This window comes from Manis javanica, chromosome 7 (assembly GCF_040802235.1).
Source record: "Manis javanica isolate MJ-LG chromosome 7, MJ_LKY, whole genome shotgun sequence".
In the NCBI taxonomy this organism is placed as follows: Eukaryota; Metazoa; Chordata; class Mammalia; order Pholidota; family Manidae; genus Manis; species Manis javanica.
The window spans coordinates 60,977,147-60,999,995 of NC_133162.1; the positions used below are offsets into that span (position 1 = coordinate 60,977,147).

The 22,849-nt window shown below is 39.4% G+C and overlaps 1 protein-coding gene across 4 annotated transcripts in view; it reads left to right on the forward strand.

Annotated features, from left to right (window-relative positions):
• Positions 1-22,849, forward strand: part of PCDH15 (protocadherin related 15) — a 1,663,341-nt gene that overhangs the window by 1,214,775 nt on the left and 425,717 nt on the right. For all 4 annotated transcript variants that reach the window (XM_073241042.1, XM_073241040.1, XM_073241039.1 and 1 more), the window contains one exon: positions 14,678-14,848. In XM_073241042.1, the coding sequence (XP_073097143.1) occupies positions 14,678-14,848 (171 nt within the window). The remainder of the gene's footprint in view (positions 1-14,677; positions 14,849-22,849) is intronic.

Consider the following 22,849-nt stretch of genomic DNA (forward strand, 5'->3'; position numbering starts at 1 on the left):
TAACAAGTACATTTATTATTATTATTATTATTATTATTATTATTATTATTATTATTCCAATTCCTTATATGGCAGGTGCTAATCCAATGGTCATATACATCACAACTGCATTTCAAGTTAAGTATAAGAAGGTGTAAAGGTGGCAAAACTAGGACTCATTTTATGTTTGACACTCCTTTTATTAGAGAGGAAATTTCCCCAGAGTCCTGTCCCACCCAGCTTCCTCTTACAGAACTGGACCACGTGAGTCAGCATAGAGAAAGGCAGGTTGAGGATGTGTGTACGTGGTAAAGGGGAATGAGAAAATCATTTTTGGATTATACCAACTATGGTTCATCTCCTGGGGCTGGGCACATTGACAACCTGAAAAAAAAATTATATCAAGAAAAATAGGGTATTATAGCAAAAAGAATTTACAGAGCTGGCCACAGATAGCTTCTATTGAAAAAGTTTCATAGCAAGTGACGGGACAGTGGTTCTTAACAAGTTTGTATGCAACAGAATGTCACTAAATGGCCATTTTTTTGCCTTTCTTAGACATATTTTGCCAGAAAGGGATGTGTGTGTGTGTGTGTGTGTGTGTGTGTGTGTGTGTGTGTGTGTGTGTGTGCCTGTGTGTATAGTATAAGTAGAAATCAAACTTTTGGGGCTAAATTTCTAGAATTTCATTCTGAATTGTTGCTTTTTGTTTGTTTTATTCTGGTATTTTTAAAATTCCAAGTCTTGGTGTCATCCAGTGGCAGAGACTACAGTAAAAATTGTGGATATAGGAAAAAGTTAACTCTGTTAGGAGGGGCCTCTCAGAGCTCCTCAAAAACACTGAAAACTTTGTTTAAAAATGTTTCTGTGCAAGTAGAAATGTGAAGAAAAGATACAATTTCCCTTGCTTGACTCAGGATAGCTAATAAAATTTAAAGACAAGTTAGATTGCTGTGAAATACATTTGAAAGCTAGTTTTTATTGTGCTATTTAAAATGAGCAAATTTTTTTAAAGAAATGAAAGCTGAAAGAAATCTGAATTGCTGTCTAATTTAAAATATTTATAAAGACATCTGGAACAATTTGTATTCAATTCTCTAGACTACTTATAACTGAAGGAGAGAGAAAGGCTTTAGCATTTCAAGGATAAAATGAATTAGAAGGATATGTATGACTCATCAAAAAGGAGGAATGGAATGGTGTGAAGTTAAAGAATATGTTAAATTATCTTAATAATTTTTTATTATAAATTTAAATCGTACAGTACAGAATGTGAATGTTAAATAGAGGCAATTATAAATTTTTTGGTGTTTCTTAGAGTTTTCAGAATTATTTCCTTTTAATAGTTGTAGAATGCATCCAAAATTAGGATGCATTAATTGATTCAACTAAACTTTGGGGCCTTTTTTGTTTTGTTTTTGGCATGGAACTGATAGCTACTTCAAGACTTTTGCGAAAGGCAGTGAGTGGTAAAATCATGAACCCTGGAACCACACTGCCTGGATTCAAATTCCGATTTTACCAATTATTATTGTGTGACTTTGGGCATACTCTGTATGTCAGTTTCATAACTAGTAAAATGAGAATATTAATGAAACATATCACATAGAGTTCTTGTGAGGATTAACGAGTTAGCAAATGCAAAATGCACTTAGATTAATGTTTGGAATATATTTTTGTATCATTACAGTATTACATAAACTACTGAAGTACCAGTATATTATTATTTAAAAAATAAATACTTAAAAAATGGAATTATTATGAGAAAAATTATATATATGTATGAATATATATATGTATATACTTTTAATATTAGCAAGTAAGTCCATATTATTTTCCAAAGTATCATAACATGTCACATTCCTACAAATGATAAAGAATGCCCATTGTCTCTACATTTTAGATATATAATTTACTTAAAATAGCAGATTTTTAGAGCTGGGAAGTTGCCTCATACTTACTTGAGGGCCAATTTTAGGTATTTCTTCTCAACTCCAAGTTCAGTGAGATCACATTTGTGGCCATAATGGGAGTATTTATAGTATAGAAAGTGACTAATGCTACAAATTAGAGCTGCTTGTCTCAGAGGGATGGTTGTTATAGTTTGCTGCTTTGTATACACCAATATTCATGTAATTTACATCTTTGTTTATATAGGATAATGGTATCCATCTATCATTATATCTTTTTATTTTTTAATATTCTTTGTTTCTGTAGTTATTTTGTTGATGGTATGTAAGCCAAAATGTAAGCTATGTGCATTAAAAAGCTACATTTTCTCCTGGAGTTGTAGGAGAGCTGAAATAGGAGCTCTATTTCAAAATAAAATCTATTTTGCTTTTAAAGTAGGTGGTATCTAAAAGGTTAGAGGTCTGAAGACAAATTACTGAACCTTACTCAACTTTGGCCTGGCTCCATTTATGATACAAAGATTTAATTTTGTGAGAAACACGTTCACTGGTCCAAACTCAGTAAGTGGACACAGAGACAAAGAGAACAGCAGAGCGAGGCTTTAATGACGGCCTTGTTAGATCGGGTGTCTGGTGGGCAGGTGCACTCAGGGTAGTTACAGAAGAATTTTATTCCTTAGCACTGGAATCCCTCCTCTGGTTCCTAATTGGCTGAGTACTAAAGGGTTCACATTCTTTCCCAGATGTTACCTAAGCAAGTTATATCCATATTAGGCTTTCTTTACATTTGTCCTAATTTTATTGGCTGATTCAAAACTTTTTTTCCCCTGAATATACACAGCCTGTTCCATCTCAGTTTTCTTCCCCATCCCAGCCTGAGTGACTTCCTGGCATGTACATTGCCACCTGTGTGGGCTTTTTTCAATACCTCATTATTTAAACATGTAAATGCTCTGGTGGGAATAAATCACATTTAGGTTTTACACTTTTTGTAACAATTTGCAAAGGGACTACTTGAATTTCATGTAGTTGGAAAGTTTCTTTTTGTGCATGTGAACATCTCAGGATTCTTAAACTGAGAGTTTTGGCTAACTCAAATTTGAAAACTTATCATTTGTTTTCTTGAGAATATTTGCAACATTATAATTGCCCACAATTTACTCTAAATATGAATATGCAATGAGATTATGATTAATTCTCGAAAACAGAAGGAAAAAATAAAAAAGAACATTTAGAGAAGTACAGAGATTGATGAGTTTTCCTTCTGTTGAAATTTCTAATAGATTGTATTACCAAACTCAACTTTTGACATGTTATTACTTTAAATCACAAAGGAATCAAACTCATCCCTTTATACTTAAATAATCTTCAAAACCAAATATCTTTTGTATTACTATTATCCTGAGGGAAATGCTAAGGGCTCTTTAGTACTCTAAAGTTCTTAATTGTCAGAAAGAAAAAGTTTACATTTAATTTAGAATCGTAGTGTGAGTAATTTCTGAATTATCATTAATAGGGCTATTCTATATTTTCTCAAGCATCACAGACCTAAAGAAGGGATGCTAGCTGTTTTCATAACAAAATATTATAATTTCTAAAAAAAATAGCATTACTATTTCTTATCTCTGTCTTAATGGTTATAAATATTCAAAAATGTATGTAAACATTGCAATTATATGGGTTTGGTTTTTTAAAAATCATTTTCTATACCTTTGGATTTTAACCTATATAAACAACTCCTCAGAAATAGCCCCCATCCAAACTTTCCTCACCTCTGTTACCTATTGATACATGGAGTAAGTTCTATTTTATACCCATTCTTTTTTGTGCTGCCAGTTTCTTGGGCGTATGTTGGAGAGTGGGAATGAAAGTGGAGGATGATGGTTGACAGTTTAACAAATGTTTATAAAATATTCAAGCAATGGAAATATGTAAACAAGTGGATATGTAAAATTTACTATTCTGCCTACTAGTACACATAAAAATTAAGGAAACTTAGGTAAATATCTCTAACAAAAAGACCTTTTCAAAGAAAGAAAAAAAATGTCACTTCTCAAGTAATTTAGGCCAAGGCAATCTCGCTGCTGTGATTTTCTTTCTTGAATAAAGAAATCTAACAGAATCAAGTTTCTAGGGTAAGTTTTAAAACTTCAGTCATTGATACTCCATGTACCACTTGAGACCAGAAGCAAAACAAACACCTCCGTGCTTAGGTAACTGGGTCAGTACAGAAGAGTCAGGGCAACTTATATGTGACATTTTTTTTTCTCTACTGCATATACCTGATAAGGTAATGAAAGAATCCTTAATATATGTATCTATGGGTGAGTCTGTTAGGCAATTCTAGACATCTCGCTAAATAACAAACCACTGAGTATGTCCATGTTGAAAGTCTCTGTATCCTAAGGCCTCAAAAATAAATCAGAATATCATGTCTCTTTCACACTCATTTTCAAAATGGGTTTCATACAATTTCATAGTATTTGTTAGAGTCTACTTCTTTCCTGGCTCCACTCCACACAACTAATATTTAACTTAAAACACTTCTAAATACAGAGCAGTTATTAAATGACTTAGAAATTAGCATTTATCTCTAGATAGAATAGCCCTATTAATGATAATTCAGAAATTACCAGAATTATCATCAAATAATTGATATTTAAGCCATTTTACAGCAAGAAAGCCTTTTGATTGGTATTGCAGGAATTGGAAGGAATTGAAGTCTGTCTTATCATCTGACAGTTAGAGGCATTTTTTGCCTTAACATTATCCCAGCTGAAATGTTTGCAATTTTACAAAATGTGCACTGTAAATTTTATTTGCAATGTAAAATCTTACAAATGTTTGCATTTTATGAAATGTACCTTGCATTGTGACACTGATTTAATTATATCTGGGCTTTCTATAAGAGAAACTATTTTGAAGTTCTAGTAGGCACTAAAACGTTAGTTCTTCCTTGTATTGATGAAGCTTTCTACTTATTTAGTAAATAATTCATTCCAAAACAGTGGATATCTTTGATATGCCAGACATGATGTTACAATATGATTCCAAAGTGTTGTGCATTGTGTAGTCATCATATGGTGCTGGAGGATAGAAGTATGAGTAAAGGTGCTAAGGATACAGGGACAAGGTCAGTACCACTTCCTTGTGAGGCACTGACACAAGGACCCAGCTAGGTCAAATCCCACCCTCTGCTGAATATCCTCAGGGCTTTCTTGATTCTGTGTTTAACATATGTGTATGCTGAAATTCCTGCATGTCAGCTTTACAGCGATTATTCTTTGCGTCACTTGCAATCCCTGGCAGTGTTGGTTTTTTCTTCAGCAAGAAAGAATTACTCACAATTTTAAAGTAGTGATTTATTTTTATGGTAGATAAGTCAAAGTTTCATGCAATTAAATCTTTAATGTTGGCAAAAGTGCAAATGATATGTGAAATACTAATGCATATTGAGAAAATATAAATTAAACAGTCAAACTTGAATGACTTTTAAAAGAGATATGTTGCCTATTATAGTCACAGTTTTCTAAATTAATGAAATATTATCTCATTATTAAATGTTTTAAATTTTTAAATATTTTCTTTCTGAAAAGGAAAGAAGAGAAATGAGGAAGGAAAATGGAGGAGAAGAAGGAAGGGTTTTTTTGGTAGTTTTTAATGTTTTGGATTCTCACATAGCAATGAACTAAAATGTAAACATCATGAAATCACATAAAATATTTATGCAAATAATTGTCTTATTTATGTCACTCCCAGTTTAGAATATTATTTCTTTTATTGAGAACTGAAGGCCCCCCACCAGTAAGACGGCAAACTTCCGGCTTCTCTTCAGGGTCCTCGGTTCCCGCCGGCGCCACCTGAAGCCCAATCACCTCTCGCCCCCCTCCCGATCCCAGCACCTAGCCAACAGCCAACAGCCCCGTAGAAGTAACACCACAATCACCCTATGCCCCTTCCTATATAACCCAGCACCTTTCCCTAATAAAGTGGAATTCTCCAGTGAATTGCTGCTGTGTGTCGCTCATTCCTTTCATTGGTGCAGAAACCCGGGAGACGGGACACCCCAACTGGGCCCCGTCTTCCCCCCGACACCAGCAGCAGCCTGCCCTCGTTCTCTTTTTCTGGTGCTGGCTCATCACACTCACCACTCCTCTCTGGCCTTTAGGTAAGTTTTTCCCCCAGAGTGGGCCACTCTTCCCTGAGCTATCGCAGTGCCATTGACCATGATCGTCTGGCAAGGCCCTGATGCTCAGGGACAAGGAGGGAACTCTCCCTGCCTCAGGCCTTCACGGCTGCAACGGACCTTCAGGCCCCTCCTCTGACAGTCATAAACGCACTCACCGTCCCTTCCATCAGTGCTGAAACTTTTTAAGCAAAATTTCCCCGGGGTGAGCCACTCTTCCCAGAGCTATCACAGTGCCATTGACCGTGATCGTCCGGCAAGGCCCTGATGCTCAGGGACGAGGAGGGAACTCTCCCCGCCTCAGGCCTTCACGGCTGCGGCGGACCCTCAGGCCCCTCCTCCGACAGCCATAAATCCCCGCCTCAGGCCTTCATGGCTGCAGCAGACCCTCAGGCCCCCCCCCAACAGCCATAAACGAGGTGACTCCTTTGCGGATGAGAACGCTCCCTTTTCCCCCCCTCCTCCTTGTGTTCCATCCACCGAAATCTGTTCTGTCTGCCAAAAATTCCTAGTGCTAGGTACCTCGTGACTCCGGCAAACTGCCTTCTTAGGGAAGTCTGGGTGACAACCCACACTTTCTAAGAAATTCCGACTCATATACGAGTTTCCGCAGACCACCAAGGATCATCGGGGACGCCCTTTGTCTCCTTGCGGTCTGCTTCCAGTCCGAGGATCTCTGTTCGTCTTCCCCTGTTTGTCTCCTTCTCTGTCCTTTAGCCATGGGAGCCTCCTCATCCCTCCCTGAAAGTTCACCTCTTGAATGACTGCTTAAGCATCTGGCTACCTTTTCCCTGACGCCTGATATAAAACCAAAACTTCTCCGTAAATATTGCTCCCAAGATTGGCCGACATACCCCCTAGACAATAACAACCAATGGCCCGCAGGGGGAACTCTTGATCCTAACATCACTCGCAATCTCTTTAACTACTGCCAGCGCCTGAAAAAATGGAAGGAGATTCCCTATATCGAAGCTTTCCGCCTCCTCCTCCCCCTGTCCCCTCCCAAGTTCTCCTAGCCTGCAAGCCGCCACCCCCGCAGAAGCCTCCCATTCACTCCCTTCTCCTTCTTCTCCTACAACAGCCCTTCTCCCTTCCTCCCCTACCATCTCCTCCCCCATCTCACCTTCTCCACCTTCATCCCCTGCAGATTAAGCCTGAGCCTTTCAGCCCCCCTTTAACTAGTCCCGGGGGCCTCCTCCATCTTTGCCCTCATCACCTGTTTCTCCCCTGTTAGGGACCGCCTTTGTCTTCTCACATGTTTGTAGGGAGAATGGGAAAGCACCTTCCCCCGTGTCTGAATGCAGCATAGGAAAGCACAAGCTAGAGAACAACCAGTGCAGTCCTTAGAAGTTATCTGTCCACAAAAACATATCTTGTCCTTGAAGATGAGCCAAGACTTCTCACTCTGAAAATAGGGAGACCTTGAAGATGTGTAGAAACACCACCCCTGCTTCTAGCTATGCCCTTCCCCCACTTGCCGATGTGGCAGGAATGGAGAACAAAGAACATTCTGTTTACGCATTCCATAAGCAATTAACTGGAGCCCTACTGTAGCTCAGTTAGTAGAGCATGGGACTCGTAACCTCAGAGTCATGAGTTCAAGCCCAACTAGAGCAGCAGAGGCAAGCAGCTGGGCTGCTGGTTGGTGACACGTGGGTCCAATTCTATCTTTCTTTATTTTCTTTGGCCCCCTTCTGCACTTCAGGACCTGCTGAACTAGGCGCGGCTAGACCGTGTCACTCCCCCACAGACTGAGCCAGAACCCTTCAATCCCCCTCAGACTCAGTCCTGAGGGCCTCCCAAAATTATCGCCCCTCTCCGGGAGGTAGCAGGATCCAAAGGCATCGTGCACGTTCACGTCCCTTTCTCCTTAGGAGATTTAGCCCAACTAGAGAAATGCGTAGGTTCCTTTTCCACTGATCCCACGACATACATCAGGGAGTTTCAATGGACCCTCCAGTCTTACAGCCTCACACATCATGACATTTTCATGCTCCTGGCCAATACTCTTCTCCCTGAAGAGCGTAGACGAGTTTGGGACTTCGCCCAAATGCACGCTACTGAAACCCACAGGACTGACCCCACCTATCCCCCTGGCCCCACTGCTGTCCCCGAACAAGACCCACACTGGGACTATAACACCACCGTGGGTCTCCGCTCTCGAGATATTTTTGCCTCCTGCCTAATAGCAGGTCTGAAAAAGGCAGCTCGTAAAGTAGTCAATTTTCAAAAGCTCCAAGACATAATTCAAAAGAGAGATGAAACCCCCTCCGAGTTCTTAGACAGACTCACTGAAGCCCTATTACAATATACCAGCCTGGACCCAGAAACACCTGAAGGAAGACATGTCCTTATGACATACTTCCTAGCTCAAAGCTACCCCAACATTAAAGCTAAACTCAGAAAGTTAGAACAGGGTCCCGCTACCCCACAGACTGAGATCCTAACAGTGGCCTTTAAAGTCTTCCATAACCGGGAAGAGGAGAAAGAATGCCTTAAACAAAAGGCTGATCAGGCCAATTTCCAAATGTTGGCCCAGCTGATAAAACCACAACCTGGGCGTCCCTCTACAAACAAGCCCCCCCCAGGAGCTTGTTTCAAGTGCGGAAAAGAGGGACATTGGTCAAGGGCATGCCCCTCCCCCATATCTCCTACCACCCCATGCCCCAGATGCCACAAAAAGGGCCACTGGGGGTCTGATTGTCCAACCACCCGAAGGGGAGGCTGGACAAACAACCCCCATCCTAAGTCCGCCGTATTGGGGCTGGTAGAAGAAGATTGATGGGGCCCGGGGGCTTCTCGCCCGACCATTTCCATCACCAAACAGGAGCCCAGAGTTACTTTAACAGTAGACGGTCACCCCATCTCCTTCCTCCTAGATACAGGAGCCACCTTCTCAGTCTTGCGAGAATACCGGGGCCCTACCACGCCAGCCATTACTCCTATAGTCGGAGTAGGAGGTAAACAGATTTTCCCATTAAACCCACACCCCCCTTTTATGCACAATCCTAGACAGTCCCATACCTTTCTTCCACTCCTTCCTGGTTATGCCCCAGTGTCCCATGCCTTTACTAGGACGGGATATCCTTTCTCTCCTCCACGTTTCCATAACTATATCCACTCCCACAGCCCCCAGTACTCCCTTTCTGATGGCCCTCATAGCCAACGATCCCCCTCTACCCAATGAAAGCTCTGGTTCCGCCCTCATACACCCTGTAAATCTCAAAGTTTGGGACATTACAAGCCCCTCCGTGGCCCTATGTCCCCCTGCCTCTATCAAATTATGTTACCCCTCTCAGTATATCTGTCAGGCCCAATACCCCCCAACCACTTCAGCCCTCATAGGCCTCCAACCCATCATTCAAGATCTCTTGAACAAAAATTACCTCAGACCCACTCACTCCCCATTTAATACCCCCATATTAGCTGTTAAAAAAAACCAACAGATCTTTCCACCTTGTCCAAGACCTTTGCCTCATCAACAGGGCTGTTGTCCCTATCCATCCCTTAGTTCCAAATCCATACACCCTTTAATCGCAGATCCCTGCCTCAGCCTCCCACTTCTCAGTCCTAGATCTCAAGGACACATTTTTCCTATCCCTCTAGACCCCTCCTCCCAAGATTTTTTCACTTCACCTGGACGGACCCATACAGAAGACATTCTGAACAACTCACTTGGACAGTTTTGCCACAAAGCTTCCGAGATAGTCCCCATATTTTTAGACAGGTCCTAGTTCAAGACCTCAAACAGTTTCATCATGATCACTCCAAGTCCACCTTATTACAATACATGGACAATCTTCTACTCTGCAGTCCCTCGTGGGAACAGTCTCAACTTGACACTGCCTCCCTACTTAACCTTCTAGCTTCCAGAGGTTACCAAGTATCCCCCGTCAAAGCTCAAATCTCTTCCCCTCCTGTCACTTACCTCAGTACAATACATGGACAATCTTCTACTCTGCAGTCCCTCGTGGGAACAGTCTCAACTTGACACTGCCTCCCTACTTAACCTTCTAGCTTCCAGAGGTTACCAAGTATCCCCCGTCAAAGCTCAAATCTCTTCCCCTCCTGTCACTTACCTCAGATTCCTTCTATCTCAACAAAGAAAGTCCATTACCTTAGACAGAAAACGGCTCCTCTCTCACCTGCCCATTCCCAAAACCAAGACAGAAATCCTTTCCTTTCTAGGCCTGGCTGGGTATTTTATAGTGTAGATCCCTAACTTCTCCCTGTTGGCAAGACCCCTATACGACCTCAGCAAGGGCCCCCCTGAAGAATCATTATCCTCCTCACCCCGACACTCCTTCATTAAGCTCCGTCAAGCCCTTGTGGAAGCCCCAGCTCTCAATCTTCCTGATTTGTTGAAGCCCTTCTCATTATACATTCATGAGAGGTCCAGTCAAGCTCTAGGAGTCCTAGGCCAATATTATGGCCCATCCTTTGCCCCAGTAGCTTATCTCTCCAAGCAATTAGACCCCACAATTTGGGGATGAGCCCCCTGCCTATGAGGATTAGCCGCTAGACAGCTCTTGCAGAAGGAAGCTCATAAACTGACATTCAGGGTGCCCCTTACCATTCTGTCCCCACATCACCTAAAAGATCTCTTAACCTACAAAAGTTTACAGACTCTCCCTCCCTCCAGACTCCTGACCTTACTGTCCTCTTTCCTCCAAAATCCCGTTCACCCCCTTTGCCATCCATACCCGAATCATGACTTTTTCCTCCTTTACTGCTCTCTCGCTTTTTTTCCTCATTCCTATTGTCTTCCCCACCACCCCAGCCTCCTTTGTATGGCGATTCAAAGTCAGACAGACTTACACACAACATCAAACAAAAGTTACTGCCCTCATTGCCACATCAGACTGCCCTCTGAAAGGCTGCTCTGAGCCTTTATACCTCCACTTTCCTCCCTCCACCAAAGTGTTCACTAGCAGCTACCTTTATTCTCCCTACCTCTGCATCCTCTATGACCAAAGACAAGCCTATTGCAGGCTATGGCCAGACACCTACAGGAGATGTCCCTACTGGTCTTGTGCCACTCACTACATGGGTAACTTCCAGTACCCACAGTATTATTCCTCCAACCATTTCATGAAATATCCCAACGGCTCATTCTCCTTATCAATCCCAGATCCCTGGGACTCTCGATGGGCCACCAGAGTCACAGCCTCAGTTTACTACGGGGAGTCCTCAACCCCCCACGGTACCCTTCATATCTCTTGAGAGTATGTTCCCTCTCACTCCCAGATCTCTCAAGTTGCATCAGATATCAGACATTCCAAAAAAGTCATTAGCCAAACTCTTGATGGCACCTCTTCATCTTCTTATTCCTCCTACTCTTGGTTACAGCTCATTCAAGACACCACCATCTTTCTCAACCACACCCTCAACACCGCCAATTGTTTCTTGTGCGCATCACTACAGCGCCCACTGCTTGCCGCCGTGCCCCTTAATATTTCCAATTACTCCTTCCATGCAGAAGGACAACCCCTCCGCCCCCTGGCAGACATACCCCTATGGGAACCAGAATATGCAGATAATCTCACCATCCACCACTGTGTAGGCCCAACTCCACCCCCCTCCAGCGCACTTCACCGCCTCTCTATCTACACCCCTACCTCCGGCTCTAAGACTTTTACACAACTGGGACACTTCTTTTGGTGTAATGGCAGTCTTTTCAACTCACTGCCTCTCAACTCCGACACACCCTCTAATCCCACAGCTTACACTTTACAGCATGGCAGAATTTCTTGAGCTCCAACCTCCCTTGCCCTCATGCACAAAAAGGGCTGCTTTCCTTCCCATCATGGTCGGTATCTCTTTGATCACCTCAGCCATTGGGGCAGGGTTTTCAGGAGGAGCCTTGGGTCACTCTCTATGGGCAGTTAGAGATCTCAACACCAAACTTGAGGGAGCCCTGACATCCACTGCCGATTCCCTAGCCTCTCTCCAAAGACAGGTCACTTCGCTAGCTAAAGTCACCCTTCAAAACCGGCGGGCCCTAGATCTGCTTACAGCCGAGAAGGGCGGCACCTGCGTCTTCCTCTGGGAAGAGTGATGCTATTACATCAAAGAATCCGGCATTGTAGAAACTGACATCACCAAACTCACTGACCTTGCCTCCAGCCTCCACTCTGCTTCCAATTCCAACCCATTCTCTTCAATACTAACAAACCCCCTCCTTACCTGGCTCTGGCCCATTGCAGGCCCCATAATAATCATTCTTCTCACCTATCTCTTCTTACCCTGTATAATAAAGTTCACCAAATCCCAAGTCGAAAAAATCTCTAATCAAGCTTTCAACCAGCTTTTACTCAGGAACTACCAGCTTCTGGCCACAGAAGATCCCTCACCCTCACGTGACCTCCTCACCACATGCTGAGATGGACCCCTCTCTCCACTGGAAACTGTTCCTGGAAACAATGGCTGCAGAAGCCTGGCTCCTGACACCCATATCCTCTTGGCACCATTGGAATCAACAGGTCCTCGACCTATAGTTACAGGGAACCTTCATTGATTTCCAACCTGAAGAAGTCCACATCTACTCATCCTTACTGTGGGGAGTCCTATCAACCCTTTCCTCTCAATCCTCAAGCCCTCACTCCCTTCTCCGCCCCTGTTCAGCAGGAAGCAGTCAGAGAGAAAGCAACGTCCACAACCCCATAGAGGAGAAAGGGGGTAATGAAGGGCCCCCACCAGTAAGATGGCAAACTTCCGGCTTCTCTTCGGGGTCCTCAGTTCCCGCCAGCACTGCCTGAAGCCCAATCACCTCTCGCCCCCCTCGCAATCCTAGCACCTAGCCAACAGCCACCAGCCCCGTAGAAGTAACACCACAATCACCCTATGCCCCTTCCTATATAACCCAGGACCTTTCCCTAATAAAGCAGAATTCTCCGGTGAATTGCTGCTGTGTGTTGCTCCTTTCCTTTCAAGAACAGTCTTGATAAGTAGCCTTTTACTAGAAATAGCAAAAGGTTTTTTTAATTTGGTTTTTATCTTAATCGCCAGGGGCTTTGTTTAAGATGAAATTTGGTTCTGAACTGAGAGAAGAGCATTATGGATCAACACCTTCATGGGCTTACCAGTTATTAGTGTTCATGAGACCCATTTTCTTATCTCCCTTTATGATACATGTATGTGACAAATCATGATGAATCTCTCCATGTGTAGAAACTATGTTGGCAGTTTTCATTGTTGCAGCTCTGCTGATAGTAGCAAAGCAGAGCAGAATTTGTTACCCCAAATATGCCTCTTTGGCATAAGAATTTTTTAGGCTTTTTTTTTTCCAAACAGCAGACACAAGAGATGCTCTGAAAACCAAGTGGAAGTTATTCTCTTCTTTATTAACAGCCATTTATATTTGTAAGGGGGATTTCCATTTGTAAGGGTGTCTGCCTCTCTGTACCTGGAAAATGAGGATAATTAAGTCTGTAGAAACTCATAAGTGGACAAGATGTGGACTTAAATCTGGATAACAACCATACCCAATGTTTACTGTGCTTTGTCTGAAAACCCAGCTCCTACTTATTCCAATACCTTCTTTGGTTTTCAGTTGGAAATGGTATTTAAGGTAGTGGTTTGTGCCAGTTTGGGGAGTTATTCAGTTTTCCTGGGTCTTTTCCATATATGCAGTAGGTATACATGTTTTGAAACTTCTGCTTGCTTTTCTCTTGTTTATCTTTTATTATTATTATTATTATTGTTACTGGGAGGTCTCAGCCAAGAACCTCGAAGGGCAGAGGGAAAATTGTCTTTCCTCCCCCACAATAGGTTCTTGTCTTTTGTTTTTTCACTTAGAAATTCACATTTTTATAGATTAACATTTTGTAAGCAGTAACTTTTCCTTATATGAAATAAAAGTCTACATTACATATTTTGGTAAATATACAACCTCTTTTATGCACTTGTATCCATTTTGTAGAGTAGTGGCAATGCCCTATACAAGCAGAGAATAGTGACACATTCGTTGTTGACAGACTGAAAGACAGGCTAGAAAACACAGTGACTTGGTAGTGACAAATAAAGTCTAAGGTTGAATGGCATGTAAGTGTAGAAGTACTGTTTCTGGGGTATTAAAATATTTTTTTTACATTCAATAGCATATAAAATGTTATTAACTTAATATTTTTCATAGATTGATTTGACCTTATTAAAAACTTCATCTTAAGCAATCATACAAATGGTAGGCCTAGATGACCTTCTCAAATGAAAAGCAAACTTTCTCATGTATTCCTGATGGAGATAATTTCACAGCTTGGAGGAAGTCTTCTATAGAAGTCAGGCTCCTGCCCTCCCCTAGAGACTGGGAGACAGGGTCTTTACATTCCTCAAGTATTACATTTCAAAGGGATGATTCTCAGGTCCTTTAGGAAGTATCCTGGGCTGTAAAACTGGCAAAAGTTTGAACTGGGGGCAGATTGACATTTCAAAGGGACAGATAAAAGTATTTACAATTGTAAGTTTGCTAAAGTAAATGCTCTTAGAAAAGGAAAGTCACTGGCCTGTAGTCAGGAAGAGACCTGTTAAGAGTTTTGTCAAGCTGAAGGGAACATTAAGTCCATCTTGTTTTTCATTTATTTTTTTATGTTTTCCTCTTTGAAAGGACCGCGCACAAAATCTAAATGAACGGCGAACCACCACCACCACCCTCACAGTGGATGTTCTGGATGGAGATGACTTGGGTCCAGTGTTTCTTCCTTGTGTCCTGGTGCCAAATACTCGTGATTGTCGTCCACTCACCTATCAAGCTGCCATACCTGAGATGAGGGCTCCGGTAAATATACTCCCTATCTTTTCCCCTTCACTTATACCTCTAACCCAACAAGATCCTGAGATCCTGTTCAAGTATTTCACAGACATATTGGGTGAGAACAGCAAACTTCACTATATGGGTGTTGAAAAATACTTATGTCCAAAACTATTTCCTGAGCATATAGGAAAATTTTGCTCACAATGCCTAACTATGTAACTTTTAAAGTGCAAGTATGTCCTGAAGCAACAATCCATTCGGCACATTATTTTATTTTGTTTTTTTTTCTGCTTATGAATCATAATAAAGTCCGGTTGCCAACATATTCTGGGAAACTCCAAGAAATAACTCCAGCATTTCCTTAAATTCATTGTAAACATGCCATCCTAGGTAGAAGGCACGCAGTCAGCAGGGTACTCTTTAGCTACCCAGAGTCCTGAAATATTATGGATATTATGATAGGCTGTTTGGGGATGGGATCTAATGAATCCTGAATGCAAACATGTATCATTTAAAGTCGTATTTTAAAGAAGCAGAAAGGTAAGACATGAATACATTTTTTTCTATGTTCTGCATGTGTTTTTTAAATTCTAATGGAGTGATAAATTGCTGTCAGTTTGAAATTCACACCTTGTATCTGCCTGGATGATAAATATTCATACCTGAGAATGAAAACTGTAAGGCAAATAGATATCATGCTAAGGCTAAAACACCAATTTCTCCCTAAAAAGTAAAAAAAAAAATATTAATTTTCTTTTAGATAAATCAAATTCCTAGGAAACAAATGTCTTTGCTTGACTAAGGTCTTGCTCCTCTGGGAATCACCTCCTTTCTGGGTTAGCAAAGTGGTTTAGGATGCCAGAATTTCTTGGAAGGTATTGAAATTTTTTCTTGAATTTGTGGGAATGCGGTTTGGGAGATCCTGTTTGTATTTGAGATTTTTAAAGAATAAAACGAATTTCTTCTCCTAAGTGTAAATTACCTTGTATTTTATTCTTTTCAAAGAGATCTTATGCAATGTTTTCTCTTGCAGCCTTAGTCACTGTAGATCTTAAATGGTTGAGGTGCACTTTTGTGTTTACTGGCATAATGATGACCTGTCTAGCTGCTTCAGTGAACAAAAAGAGCTGGAGAGAAAAATAATAAATGTTACAATGTGCATTGAATGAAGGAAATAATGTGAATTATCAGCTACATGGAGTAATTTTGCAGAGAAAAAGGCAATTTGTCTGGACAAATAGTCAGAGATGAACTAAAGTTATGTGTCATGATAGTATTTTGCTGAATACCAGTAAGAAGGCTATTAGTGATGGTGAACACTAAACTTTTATTTGAAAGGCTTAATTGAAATTATGAATAAAAAATAATATTTTTAGTAATAGTTTATTTTTCTGAGTTAATTTGTGTAGCTGTTGTAGTAGTGAAATCCCAAGAAAAAGGGCATACTGGTATAATAACGACTAAAATCAGTACATCAGTCCAATGACTGTTTAACAGTAAGTGAGATGTTGAGAGAAGTAAAGGAAGACAGAGGTTGTTGCTTGAGAAGTGGAGTGTATTGGCTTTATAAAGGATCTAAGCATCCCTTCCTATTTCCTCCAGTCTATAGACTAAGCTCTTATTTCTCTCATTCCTATGCAATTTCATGCTAGAGACAAAGTTGTGTTCCAGATTTGGGGCATAATATAAACAATAATAATGATTAATTAGTAGATACATTGTTCAGTTTGTCATGACTATGCTAAACTCTGCAAAGCATTAAGTGGAATCTTTCAGATAGTTACCACTATTATTATACCACTGGTTGCAGATGAAATCTCTGAGGTTACAGAATTTAAGTAACTTTCCATGGCCTTATAGCTAAAAGTGAAAAGTTTTCTTTTAAAACCACATATTTTGAATTAAATATTATGCTATAAATCCAAAACGATAAAACTTTATAGGTCAGTATAATTTTTAAAAGATTGATCCATTCTTTAACATTCTATGAATGTTAAAAATTTCAGTTTTATCATAAAATAATTATTACAAATATTTATTCATAAAGGGATTTATTTTTTGCTACCATGTAGGAAAAAATATGTTTTACTTGCAAAATTAGGTACTTGTTCCAATTGTTGACTGCAGCATAACAAACCATCAAAATGTAGTTGGCTTCAAACTATAGTCTTTACATTTTTTCACAAATGTGCAATTTTGGTAGATTTGAAGGAGCATCTCATCTCCGCTCCACATAACATCAGCTGGGCACCTTGTGTCTGAAGGCTGGGTACCACTTTCAGAATGGTTAACTCAGTGAGTTAATGCTGGGTGTTGGCCAGGGCTGTGAGCTGGAGGCTTCATTTCCACTCCATATGGGTATCTCCTAAGCTGGGCTTCCTTCACATCAAGGCACTGGGTTCCAAGAAAGAACAAGCTTCCCAAGAGAATTAGGCAGAACCTTTATGAACCAGCCTTGCAATTTGCAGTGTTACTTCCTCTGTAGTCAAAGCTCTGCCAGGGTCAAGGAGTAGAAAGTATGTACCATCTGATGGGACGAGTGTAGGAGTCACATTGTAAGAACAACTGGGGAAGAAAATTTTACTGTGGCAAAGGTCAGAAAAATAACACCAGCCATGGTCCCAGCATCAGTTTTCCACTGCTCTTCACGTGTCATTTTAGATCCCCCCTGGATCACTACGAGGGTTAAGGAACTGGAGCTGGTTTTTGAGTTTCACATTCAAACTGCTGTGCTTATGTCTGTCCCTTCAATTTTTTTCAATTTTAGTTTTTTCAGTTTTCCTTTACATATTTTGCTAAAGTTTCTAGAAATACCAATAAATGACATCTTGCTATTCAGAGTGAAAGAACTACCCATTCATGTCAACTAAACAGGACATGATGACTCTAATTACATACTTGCTGATCCTTTTCTGAAGTAATTCTTCAAATTTTGAAAGCTTTGACACCTGCTCACCTTCTGTGTTGATATGAAATTTTCCACCAGTTACCTCAGTGGTGTACTTGACTTGAGAAACCATTCTTAGTTCCACTACAATGCATGCAGAATTTATCAGCCCCAAAAAATCTTAAAAGGCAGCCTAGCACAGTGTTTAACTTATGAACCAGGATATGATAAAAATAAAAATTTACTATTTATTGAAATGCAAATAATCATGTTTAAAGAAAAGCATATTTAATGTTTTATGTTTTTTTACTACAGAAAACTCTTCAGCAAAAACTGCTTACACAAACACTAAGATTAATATTACATTGAGTATGTAAATATATAAATCTGGTGTCTCAGGGATACTAAAGCAATTTGTAGTCCCGTGTTCATTATTATTATTTTATTAATTTGATAAATATCTAGTGGACCCTAAGGTATGTTGAGCTCTACGCTAATCAAGGACACTGACAACTGGTATGAGTTAAAACCCTTCCAATATGTTGTCTAAATTTACTCTTACTTTCTGACTCTGTTGTAGTTGTTATTATGCCTATCTAGTTGAAACATTTTAGTACTATGGAAAAATTCTGTAAAATCTGCATAGTGTAGAATCCATAGCTCTATTTTCTCAATTTTCTGTTAGAGCTCAAAGATACAGTAAACACTTACCCTTTTTTCCCAGAATTGAACAGTTGTGTACTGTTCAGTTGGTTGCTTGGTCTTTTCCTGAGTAATTTATCCCTGGATAAAAATACCATGGTATGAATATGATAATATTGACATATTATCTTTATCTTTAGATGTATCTATGCATTTACCATACATGACTTCCTTTATATTTTTGTTCCATGCCATTTTCAGTATTTCAGCATTAGTTGCTTCCCAGACATAGTCATCTAGTAGCTAGAATCAACACTCATTAATGAGCTCTTCCCCATCCGTGTTTAAAGCTCTGGGTTGGCCCCCAGGACCTTCTAGCCACAAATACTTCCACTATAATCTTGCCATAAAGAACTCTAGTTTCCATGGAACTGTCAAAGATAGCTCCTCTGCTTTATTTATGGTGCTCTTTCCTTCCAGGGAAGCTTTCTCAGTTATTGGAAAGAGTGGTGGTGATTTGCAGTGATGTACAACATTTATAATTTCCTTTTAGCTCATAGTCATTAAATGTGTTACAATCTGGGAAACTACCTCCTCTCTTGTCTTTTATGGAAGCACTGGTTCTCTTCTCCTTGATGGCCCTGGATTTCTCCTCTTAAAACTTTGATAGCTTTTTTTTCTTTTAACTGAGTCTCTCTGCTTGGGCTCTTTTATTTATTTATTCTTTTTTCTTTGTTCTTAAAACTTAGGGATTTTCTAGACTTCTATCCTATAAAAATTTTGTTGTTCACTACAGTTTTCATTAAGATTCATTAAACCTCTGTGAATGAGTCCTATTTTTCTCCAAATTGGGATTGTATGTTATGTTGAAGTATTTTCGGACTTGAAACCTCTCCTAACTCGCAAGCTTCCATTCTTTTTTTTATGTATTTTTGCCAGTTTTTTGCCCAGATGTCTCATTATCCTTTCTAATGTGCTATAATGCATCCATGCCTGCTCTCACAGTACCTCCTGTTGCCTTGGGGTCACTGTTGCTGTGGACTTAGACTCCAGTGACCCTCTGTGCCAAATGCAATCAATCCCCAAAGGCACTTTCTACACTATCTATGGAATGTTACTCAAATGTGTTTGCTACTTATTTACACTGTCAAAATGTCCACTTAAAGACATACTCTTAACTCTGGACTCCCAGCCTTTAGTCTCTCCCTCCTCCCACCATCATCTCACTGAAGGCAGTTATTTTTTTTGAAACACAATTATAACTTGATTTTTCCCTGTTTAAAATAAAAAGCTTCAGTGTTTCCCATCATATGCAGAACTGGTTCCAAAGATTTTGAGTATCATTTAAAGTGATTTTATATCTGACCACTTTCCAGTCTCATCTAACCTGCATAACTCAGCTTGTCTTAAAACTCAGAGCCTTTTTCATATGTACTTGAACCTTTATGAGAATTACCCTCCCTTCTCTATTCTTTGTTTCACATAGTAAGCTTATATTTTTTTATTCAAGTGTCATCTCAGTTAATCTAAAATGATAGGTCCTCAAAACTAAGTGTCTCCATGTATTCCTAATATAGTTACTGGACTCCTCTTTGTGTTTGAGTTGTTTACCCTTTTGTCTTTCATTAGACTTTGTGTTCTTTAACTTCCTATCTGTCATTATATCCTAATGTGTAACCCATTTACTTCACATAGTAAATGTTCAGTAAATATTGAATTTGAATTAACTCATTAATTAAAATTTCAAGACATACATATTACACTTGGAGATACTAAATCATGAATATGCAAATATATATAGATATATATACATGTTTGTGTACAAAATCACTTATTATAAGTATATATTTTCCAAATATCCATGATATATAAATATATATACACACACACACACACATATATTTTAAATATACTTTAACTGTTTTCAAATAAGAATAGAATGGCAGCTCTACCATAATTGGTTATTGTCTAGTCGAGGATAACCTTCACAATGAATGTAATAGATAGCCTAGATAAAATAAGAATATTTTCTTGTTGCCATAAAGAGTCCCAATTTATAATTGCCACAGTATATTGTTAATAATGCCTCCTTTTCCTTTCAATGATGTTCCAAATATTAAATTATATTATCCCTCAGTCTTTAGTTCAATTATTTTCAAAATGTGTTCTATGGAACTCTTTTTTGGGTCCAGCAAAGTGAAGGAGGGACAGAGAAACAACAGGCAACCACCACACTGCCAAACCTTTTAATGAGAAGATTGTCAAAGTAGGTTGAAGGGAGCAATGGTAAGTATAATATCTAGAGTCAATGTACTGCATTGTCCGCTATTTTTTCTTCCCACCAACAATCAAACCCACACTCTATTAGCGGCAAATAATCAAAGAAACTTCATATTCTGTTTGGGGAAATAATAGCTAAACACCAAACAAACACTAGAATGCAGCAAATATTGTCTAGAGTGTGAAACTGTATTATGGTAATTCTAAAAGTGGTGTGTGAAATTATAGGAGAGCAAAGGCATCATTTGTTCTTTACATCATTGGTCAAATGTATGTTGATTATGCTCAACTATGTCGTATCTCCATTTACAGACAATGTGAAGATGTATTTTTAGTCTTTTTGTGGAACAATTAAAGGATGGAAAACAGTAGGAGATTGAATTGATGAGTATCAGTTAAAAGAACAAACTCACTATTCTGCTCAGTAATAAGATGGAGGTCTAACTCTTCTTGTTGAAGAGTTTATTCAAAATATCACTTTAAATTAACTTTGGAGATGGATTTCTCTATGAAACACATAAAAACGAAAGACACAGATGGACTTGATGTTTAGAACTTCAAAAACATTTATCCTGAACTCTCTGATGGCTTATACATTATGTAGAAAAATTTTGCAAAGGTGTTTACTATCACAGTATAGGGTAGTTTGTAAGAACTGTAAGAATGCAGAGTCCAAGTTGAAACCTGAGTGATTTTGCAAACACTGTGTCATGTTTCTAAACCTGTTTGAGTTTGCTGTCAAATGGGGATAATAATATTTAACATATGGGATTTTCATGCGTACTATAAAAGAAGATTCGTGTAGCGCCATTAATTTGTTCCTAGCAAATACTAAGGATTTAATAATACTGCTGTTGCTATTATTATTATCATTGCCACTGAAATATCTTCATCTTGGATGGGTGTTTACTCAGAGACTCACAGGAGAAAGTAAACTAATTCAGATTAGTTATTTAATATCTAGCTCTAGCTATTTTTAATTGAAATTTCATCTTTAAAAATAGAGTTGTATATGTAGATACAGCCTAATTTATTCTGATTGTGCTATTCCTAATTAATTCCCTATGACTTTGGTACTTTAAAAGAATGAAATACCTCTATTGAGAAGAACAGTCATTTTTTTAAACAAACAGATTTGGCATAGTTAATACTTGTGCTGAATTAATTATGCAATATATTATTGCTTTGGGAAGAGGCAGTAGCTGATGCAAAATGCCACAAGGTAATACTGTGAGCCAAAAATATTTTAATGAATCAACTTTTAAATGTCTGTCAAGGAAGCAAGTATCCTGCTACCTATCTTTTTCTTTTCTTTTTAAATGAATACAAAAACAGTGGGTTTCAATAAAGTTTTCCAAATTGCCCCACAAAAATTTCCAGTTCTGCAGAGGCGCCTCTGGGGCTTCTACTGCAGTTAAACATAGGAATTCCACTCCAAAGGAATTCAAAATTCTCCTTTTGTCCGACTTGCTAATTTAGAAAGTTTTCCATTATTAATTTTAATTTAAAAAGGATTGGCTGCAAACTGTAAATTATACAGAAAACTTTTATAAAATTATACACAGTAAAAACTGGAAACCCTCAATTCTCAAAACCCAATCTCCAAGATAACCATTATTAATTTCTTACATGCTTTTCCAAATATCTGGAGCCCATTTGAAGCAATTATATATTTTTTATTCCAACAAACAAATGACTCTGGTCTATGAAATAGTGAAGTATTAGATGTTCACTGGAACCTCATAGAATCCACTGGTGGCATTTTAAAGGGATTAGTAAGTAGAGACTGGGAGTATGAGTCACAACTCTATGTGGTGGGTGTAAGGGCAGGATCATGTAGTCTGGATGTGATTATGGGGATATTCTGCACTTCTCTGGCAGTATGGGGATTTACTTCTTTGACCCCTCCACTCAACTGCACATTTGAGGGAGAGAGAGCAGCTGATTGACCTACCTTGAATCATATGCTAACTCTTTGACTAGAGGGGATGGAACCTGCAATGGTTAATTTTATGTGTAAACTTGGTTAGGCCATGGCACCCAGATATTTGGTCAAATATGTCTGGATATTGCTACACAGATATTTTTTAGATAATGTTTAAACCATAGACTTGGGGTAAAGTGGATTACTGTCCTTAATGTGCATGGGCCTCATCCAGTCAGTTGAAGGCCATAAGATAGAAAAACATTTTCTCCCAAAGAAGAGGGAATTCTGC